This window comes from Nilaparvata lugens, chromosome 3 (assembly GCF_014356525.2).
Source record: "Nilaparvata lugens isolate BPH chromosome 3, ASM1435652v1, whole genome shotgun sequence".
Classification (NCBI taxonomy): Eukaryota; Metazoa; Arthropoda; class Insecta; order Hemiptera; family Delphacidae; genus Nilaparvata; species Nilaparvata lugens.
Window position 1 is genome coordinate 73,703,002 of NC_052506.1, and position 9,086 is coordinate 73,712,087.

At 33.0% G+C, this 9,086-nt stretch overlaps 1 protein-coding gene across 1 annotated transcript; it reads left to right on the top strand.

Moving 5' to 3' along the window:
• Nucleotides 1–607: 607 nt before the first annotated feature.
• LOC111046876 lies at nt 608–6,699 on the top strand. Its single transcript, XM_039422889.1, has 5 exons — nt 608–617; nt 1,754–1,866; nt 3,327–3,434; nt 4,921–5,099; nt 5,875–6,699. Exons 1-5 carry the CDS (start codon nt 608–610, stop codon nt 6,326–6,328), a joined length of 864 nt encoding a protein of 287 aa, XP_039278823.1. The 3' UTR covers nt 6,329–6,699.
• The last annotated feature ends 2,387 nt before the right edge of the window (nt 6,700–9,086 follow it).

A 9,086-nucleotide genomic window follows, 5' to 3' on the forward strand; every position in this document is an offset into this window, starting at 1 on the left:
AGTGTTGACATGGCTTTTAGATTAGTGGTCCAGTCAATAAAGACATGAAAAATGGGTTGTGATCGAAATATTATAATTATTGTAGGTCTGATTTTTAATACATTGTTTGGATACATAAGAGAAGTCCAGAACTATTTTTTCATGCAATCAATCCCTGTGCTAAATACAGAGTGTCCTAAAAACATAATTTTATTGGTTCATTTTCCAGTTCTCATATATCTCTGTCAAATCCAGTCATCAGACAGAATATTTAATTTTTTTTTAGATTAGGGAATTTCGAATTTAATTAGATCATTCCGAGCAGTTTTGATAATTTCAGTTTCTGATCAACAATATCTTTGGATTGTCACCATTAAAAAAAAATATATTTCAAATAAATATTTAATAATATATTAATAAAATATCACTTGTCAATAATAAATAGCCTAATATTTTTGTATTGAAATTTTAAATGGGAAAAATGAAGCATGCATTATTACATTTTATTCCAATGTTATACTTTTGGAGGAAACCGAAACTACAACCCAAACTTACAGGAGGTCGCCCCTCCCCAATAGTTTTGCTTTCTCTGTTACAGCAGTTTTACTATTATGCTCATTTAACCATTATGACTTCGAGTACAATATAATTCTAATTATTCTCACAACGAAAAATTTCTTTATCCACTTTTTTGAACGGATCAACCTTATCTTGTCAGAAGACAAACCAATAATCTCAGTGCCTTCTAAATTTTATTTTTACTGACGGCAGTTTGTTTCGCATACTCGGTTTCGAATTTCACTGAAGACTGAAGAGCAGAAGAGTGAAGTGAAGAGCTGAATAGTTGTTGAAGGAGGGGGCGAAAAAAAATTCTACCGTTGCATCAAGATCATAGATTTAAAAATTATTAATGTTTGTTGAAGTTTTTTTTTTTAGTAAAATAGTGACTAAATCACTGAATTAACTTGGAAACAGTTTATTGATATTGGTACACGTTTATTTTGACTTATGCTCTTTGTTTTGAGACATGAATAAAACCAGAGTTGATTTGAACATAAAGTTGAACGATTTAGTAACTTTTCAGTCATGTTCTACATTAGTTTCAAGTATTATAAAATATTTAATTTATCAGAGACATCAAATTCCATATACGTTTGAAGTTTTAAAATACCTTGTAAAGCGGCGGAATGAACTTGTAACAAATGTAAGTAGGCTATAATATTTGGTTACCTAGGTTAAACATTATTTTACTAAGCTATCTCGTCAGTAGAAACATGAATTCATTTTTGGTTTATTCTATAGTAAGCCTACATTTTTAATTTTTATAATTTCTGGATCTATAAGATATCGTTTTGATAAGTTGAGAATCATGCTCCTGCTACACCCGGTTGAATGGTGACCACTTGAGTCAACTCCTCTGAATATAATTCATTAGTTTGGAAAATCACTTCTCGATGGTTTGGAACTCACTTTAAGCTATAGGTCCACTTATCTCTCATTATCATCCGTCTCATTACTCACGCACAAGCCTAGAGCTCATGTGGGCATCACCCACAGCAAAAAAAGCAATGACCAGGCATTCCTGTATAGAACATGTCGTAAGCACAAACAGTAAATCAGACTAGTCATAAACTGACTAATTGTCACGAAATACAAATAAACACAACTAAATTGGCAAGAGTCACCGATGTTATTGTCGTGATTGTCACTCAGATTGTCTGAACACCTGTTCAGACCAAGCTTCACTCCAAGCCACCTCTCAATTGACACCAAGTTGGTGTACCTTACATTCTTGAAGGTACTGAACCGAGGAGTCTGAGTGAAGAAAGCAAACGATTAAAAACAGCTTCATTACCGGGAAACAATACTTCACAACTCGACAGCGAGGTATGTTGATAATGACTCTTCCTCTAGTATTGTATAGGAGAGATTCCAAAATATATTGCCCATATGTGGTGTATAGGCCCAAACGACAGAAAATTAGTCCACAGTGGGCGTTGAAGTCGCTATATACATATGTTATTGATCTAAGAGATTATTTTAGCAGTAGTAGGAATGAGTGTGTTCCCAGAGCAGGATGCCATAATGGATGTGACTGTTGAATAATGCACAAGGTGCTGAATGTCTGATTTCTCATTTTTCTGATGTGATATAATGCCCTTGATAGCTTCTTGGATACACTGAAGATGTACTGTCCTTAGTTAAGTTGATTATCAATATTGAAGCCCAGCAAATTAACTGTTGCAGCATTCAAACCAACTTACCAAGAGTACACATCAGCTCCTATGTTATCTTATTAAGTAACAGTCTATTAGCCTGGAACCTTTCTTTAGCCTCCTCGAAGAGGTTTCGAACGTTCCATTTCCACAATCAACAAGTGTGTTATCATCTGCGAACAGCAGACTTGAACCATCAAGACTGAGGTAATTCATCATTATTATAAACAGCAAGGGGACCGTGTTGGGCTCTGTGTTAGAGCCCTGTGAGACACCATATTTTACTGATTTCTCCTCAGACGTAGCACCCATCATGCTGACAACCTGCCGATGATCCATTAAGTATCTCAACCATTCTCCATGCATGACCATGTACTTTGTAAGCTTCCTCAGCAGGACATCATGTGGCACACACACAATCCAATGCCTTTGATAATTTATACGGTAACAGTTCCTCCGACTCACAACTTTCGAAGGCATGACGTATGGCCTCAACCAGAGATAAAAGGTCGGAGGTTGTGCATCTTCTATTGTAAAACAATGCTGCATATATATCACCCAACAACTTATTGGTCTCCAGACACTTTGTCAACTGTCTCATCATTATTGTTTCAAGAATCTTGGCAATAATGGATACTTAAGATATAGGTTTGTAGCTACCAGTCATACTAGGGTCTTTTTTGAAAATTCGAACAGAAAACAAAAATCAAGAATAAGAGCTTACCAAGTCGCTCTCCAACATGAGAAACTCAAATCAAATTCTATTATTTTCAATAGATTTTTACATAGAGAAACGATAGCAAAAGTAGATATCCCATGGTAAAGGGCGTTTATGTCGCAACTTTTACTGTTATCTCAAGCCGATAGTCCACGTAGTTCTTTCCCGTGAAGCTGTCTGACGCTCGTAGTCTATCATACTGTGCCGTTCATACACTATCACCCCAACAAAACAGTAAAAATTGAAAATAATCGACAGTACTCGGCTTGAGATAACAGTAAAAGTTGCGACATAAATTCCCTATACCATGGGATATCTACTTACGCTATTGTTTCTCTATGATTTTTATCAGTTTGTTCTCTATACATGCTACTAGAAGATGTTTATTTTATACTTCTTTGCGTTTTTTACAGGATTCTGAGGAAGAACAATGTGAGATTTCTCGACACGATCGTCTCACAGTCGAGAGAGAATTCAACAAGGCACTTGATGTTTACGAAGCAATTGATAGTGTTTTGCGGGTTGGTAGCTATTAGTTCTACATGTGTAGCTATTAATTAAATGCTACAGCTTTTACTTTGAAAGATCTTCTATTCCTTGTAGTATAAGAGTTGTAGGATTTCCAGTATCATGTTCAATTTTTCAAATCAACTGGACTTTTTTTCAAATCTTTCAACTTATTGTAATTAAAAAAGTTCCCCTTTATTTCTTTGAATTGAGGTTTTCGTTTGAATTGAATTTAGTAGCATTTATTGAAAAAAAACTTTTAAATAAGGTCCACTTACGATAAAATTGCTGGTCTGCAGTATTATATCCAGACTGACCTTTACTCTAGGGAATTCCTCTGTCAAGACAATAAGTTTGATAATCCTGTAAATATTTCAACTTATTTTACCTCAACCTTTACCTCACATAAATAATAATATGCTAAACTTGTACAACCCAAGCAGATGCTTGCTTTCTTTAAATCATTTTATTTAGTATATTATTTTCCATGCAGTTCTTTCAAATAGTCGAGATAGATATAGGCTAGTATCATCATTGTAACTTATTCTTCAAATTTGACCCGATCTTTCCAATATTTTTTTTTTGTTTACTATCTTTGATTTTTTTTTTTACTCTTCATGAATTTATTTAAACGAATAAAGCAAAAACCATAAAAATCAATTTATACTAAAATTGAATCATCACTATCTATTTTATACAAAACTTCATTAAAGCAGTAAGACTTCCCCATCAGTACTACATCTGAAGCGGTATTTAGACTGATTTCCATAAATGTTTATTTCAATTAGTACGCGGATTCATACCACAGGACACCATCCTCCTATTTGCTTGCTAATCTAAATTAGCCATTATTAGATCAATCTGACAAATCCTATAATGTGTATGATACTTCATTAATACATCTATCATGGCTAAAGGAACCTCCACATATAGTAGATATTAAATAAAAATAGAAATCCAAGTAGGCTACCCTTTTAAAATGATCTAGATTGAATTATCTACTTGGATTTCTATTTTTATTTATATTCAAAAGTAGCCCTAAAGAAAAACTACTTTAGTAGATATTGTTCGTGTTGACCAACTCATAAATAGTCCACAATAACAAATTCCATATTTTCGGCCATCAGGGCGTCCTTGAAATCGGCCTTCAACCGGACTGGCAGCGGGAAAAAGTAAAATTGTTATTATGGGCTATTTCTGTGTTGGTCTCGTGGTTTGGCCTCTTAAAGTGGAGGAGCCTTACAAAGTCTCTTTGCTAAAGATAGGGTAATAGAGATACTAGGAATCAGTCTTCAGTGTTCAGCTCTACTTCGTTATGCTGATACTGTTCTGTAATTACCTATATTTCATTGTTATTTGTAACTTCCAGAAGATTTTCATTTTAAAGTACATAATATTGTATACAAATTGGATATTGCAGTTGCACCATTCAAAATAAATATCTCTTTGACTTCAGAATACAATCGTCACACTGATATCATAATTTTTTTCTGTTCGCAGCATATTGATTCGGAACTTCATTCACTTTCACCTGAACATAACATACAAGAAATAGTCATCATTTTTGGAACTACTGCCTTACACCCGAAAAATGTTTTCAGAATAGTGGTTCCTTCTGTAGATTACAATCATTCAGATTTGAGTCATCCACCTCAAAAACTCCTCAACTGTCTTTTTAGGTGAGTTAAATCTTGATAATGTTAGTTAATAAATCCTGATCTAATCTCACCGTTATATTCGAATTAATGAATCTTGTATTTTACAACTACTGTGAAAAGCGTAGTTTCTTATGCTGTTTCAACGCACAAGTTACATCGATTCAGTTGTAGTAAGCAATCCAAACTATGCATGTAAAATATTATTTGATTGGAGCTTTTTTACTTTGATTACATTCTTTCTATATTACATATTGAAAACTTTCAATCTAGCCTTCAGTACTAATATTCCAGTGCAGTATTTAGTTCTGAAAAACAAATTGAGCATTGAAAAATTGGGAGACTGATAAATGGCTTTATTTATTTATGGAATAGGCTGTAAAGTATTTCGTTACTCATGGTGTTCCGTAATTTCATCTTAGTATTGCCGTATTGAATTTCAAAAAACCTACTTGGAATATAAAAATTATAGATAAAATAATAGATTAAAAATACAAATTATAACAACTAGAGTGGTTATCATTTCTATAAATTGGCGGACTTCTGAAATATTTGTTGGACTTTTCATATTCAGGATGGTTTTTGTTTTATTTGGATCCACACTAACTCCATTCTCAGTGATCATGTGGCCAAGGAACACCACACTTTCTACACAAAATTCACACTACTTGTTATGGTTCAGTGTAACACCATTATTATCTGACAATCTTTTCATCTATTTTATAAATAGAAATGATTATACGTTTTCTTAATTATTATTATCTAAAGTTCTTTTATAACAAATTATTTTATCTTGCAGGTCAATGATGACATCAGACGAACTAAACACAATTCTGGATCATCAAATGTGCCCAACCAACACATTCATTCTGATAAAAACAGACAGGAACACTACGATAAAATCGGACGTCTTCCATCAGAAGGACCACTTCAGAATACCTGCCAAGTCAGTTGGCTTGAAATTTGTATTCACCAGTGATATTAGAACTGACGACAAGAAATGTTGTTGTATTGAGGATATGTCATTCTTTTTTTGTAGTCCAAAACAATCTGACTCAACAACTAGACTGTGCCACGACCATCATAAACTTGAAACAATCGATCTAATTGAAGAAGATGACAGCGATTCTGAAAATTCGAATTGGTTCCAATTCAACTATGTAATTAAAGGTTTCAAAGACTATAAATTGAATGGTTCTTCTGTAACTAATCTATGGATGAAATATGCTAGCAAACAAGTTAATGATAGTTGATATTAGCTAATTTTAGGTGTATGCTCTGCTCTGTGTATGCAAACGTTTTCAATGTTTCTCGTTATGATTAACTGGCATGCTTATTTCACATATTATTGAGGAACTTGTGCTCGACGTTTGATTATATGCGGTTTTTATAATTATTATTTATTTATGAATGGTTAATGTGAGTAATCACAGTTATCACAGTATTGTATCTCAAATTACTGTACTGTAATTAAGTGGTGACGCATTTACGTAATATTGTTAGAAACCTGGGAATTATTTATTTTAAATTATTAGTTTTTAAACCTATTTGTAATGATTAGTTGTCGGCTATTTATAGAAATCATAAAAATTAAATTATCTGCATGGAATGTTTCACTTGATTATAACTGAGTGATATCTTTCCATTTCATTCTATCCTATCCTATCCCTTTTGCTAACTATGCATAACTTGTTAAGGAGTAATCTAGTATAGTGAGCTTCACTTGAAACTCTTAGCATTCCATATACCAATTAAATGTCAGTGCTTCCCATTCGATCAATACTGACTCAATAGTGCATCTCAATTTAGGAGGTTAATAGATTGCTCCTAAGGTTTACTAGGTTATATTTGATATACAAGTAACTTTATGAATAAAATGTACTCTACTTAATAACGTCTGAATTGGTGTAACTCTTATAAGATAGGGAATACAATACAAAGTACACAGTATTCCAATTCCGAATTTACATCAATTAGAAAATAGTAGATAACAAAAACTACTAGATTTACTAGCCTACAGTTTGAAACTACTTTTTCAAAAATATTTTAGAAAATGAGCGATTGTAACAATTTTCATCATTCTATTGAATAGGAATATCTGCATCATCATCATCTTTACTAAAACACATACATAAGATTACGGTACTTCTGTAGGCCCTTGACGTACAGTAGAAGCTCTCTTAACCGACCTCGGATCAACCGCCTGTCGGATTAACCGACCGTTTCCAGGAATATACAAACTTCCGCTGCTGCTGCTGCGATAACAATCCAAATATAACTTTCATGTTTCAACAGGTCGAAATGATTCCGTAGCAAGTCAAAATTCAGTCAGTTGCTCTCATTATCATGTGCGGGCAGTTTCTAGTGTGCTAACTGTGTTTGCAAACTTTGATATTTAACAGTTTTTGATACCGTAATTGTTTTTTTAATTGTTTATGTAATTGACTTTGTTAGTGTAAAATGAGTGGTGTTAAACGTAAGAGACTGGTTGTGACGATGGAACAAAGACTAAAAGCAATAGAACGGCTTGATAAAGGGGAATCTGTTAAAAGCATTAGCGATGAACTCTGTGTCGGTGTTACAACGGTCAAGGACTGGAAGCGTAATAAAAAATCCATTAGGACTACTGCACCCAAATTTAATCCGAGAAAATCTTAACCTCTAATTTATAATAATTTATAACTGCGAGTGTTTATTAAAATGAGTTAAATTTATGTTACTTCTTCTTATTCTTATACATTACGGTGTCTCATTGATCAAGGGACATGTAAGATCATAAGGACTATTGGGTGAGTAATGGCTACAGTAGTTTTAAAAGTTTAGGAACAGTTTTTAAAAGCTTTTTTTCACGTGTTTGAATGATTTTAACACCTACTACGACTATTTACAATATTATTCGGTTTAACCGACCTTTTTCGTTATCCGACCACGGTCCGGTCCCGTAGGGGTCGGTTAAGAGAGCTTCTACTGTATGTAGACAAGGTAAGAAGTGAAAAACAATTTGCAATCATTAATATTGTTCAGATGTCATCTTATTTACATTTTATTTCTAGTAACTTTAAAAAGTGCAGTTTGAAGAAAAATTGAAATTAAGCTTTGAATAGAGAAAACTTTAAAGGATCACCTTATCTTTAATTGGAATGATAATACAACTTGCATTACAATACATGTTGCATTCTGATCAATTGTATAGAGGTGTATAAAATTTTTTCGAACACTTAGGTCTGTTATACTAAGCTTTGGATATTTCAACTCCTTTTTTGGTAAAAACCCTCTTTGTATTGAAAGTTAGACGATAAAAATGAATAATAATTGATTTGCAAGTAGGCCTACTGTACAACAAGTTTCTCACCAATAACACGTATCAAGGTATCATCCAACAATTTTTTATTCCTATTAATACAGAGTGATTTCTCAGTCATGTTACCCTATTGTGTGTGGTAGATCATTTTCTAAAAAAATGAAATTTTGTTTTGTTGCACGAATTTGGTAGCCCTACTCAATTTGTATACACACGGTATAGTTGGAATTGATTATCCTTCAGCTTTGTGAATTCCGGTCGTCTTTTGAACAGAATGTCTTTTACCATAGAGCAACGGGTTTTCAAAAAAAGCAAGGATTCATGGTTTATTAATGTCACGCGACCTCAAATCCCCTGATTACTTTTTGTGGGGCATAAGTTAATCAAGATTGAGGTTTTCAAAAAATATCCTCACAATATTAATGAAATTAGAGCCAATATTATAGACTTCACAAATGATTCCAGTGCAACTCCAAAAAAGTTTCTGCTAATATGGTGAAAAGAATCAAACGTATATAACCTCAATGGGTGGACATTTTGAACTTATTCTTTAACCATCTTTGGTAACTAAAATGTGAATACTAAAATATTACATTTCTTTTGTATATAAATCAAACATTTTTGAATAATAAATAAACATTTCTATCAACTAAATTTCCGTTTTATAAATTACATTATACATTGGGTAACAGGACTAAAAATCACTGAAT

Coding starts and splice junctions, on each gene's coding strand:
- LOC111046876 (XM_039422889.1), top strand. Junction 1,867..3,326: donor CTTCACAACTCGACAGCGAG/GTATGTTGATAA, acceptor CGTTTTTTACAG/GATTCTGAGGAAGAACAATG. Junction 5,100..5,874: donor CTCCTCAACTGTCTTTTTAG/GTGAGTTAAATC, acceptor TTTATCTTGCAG/GTCAATGATGACATCAGACG.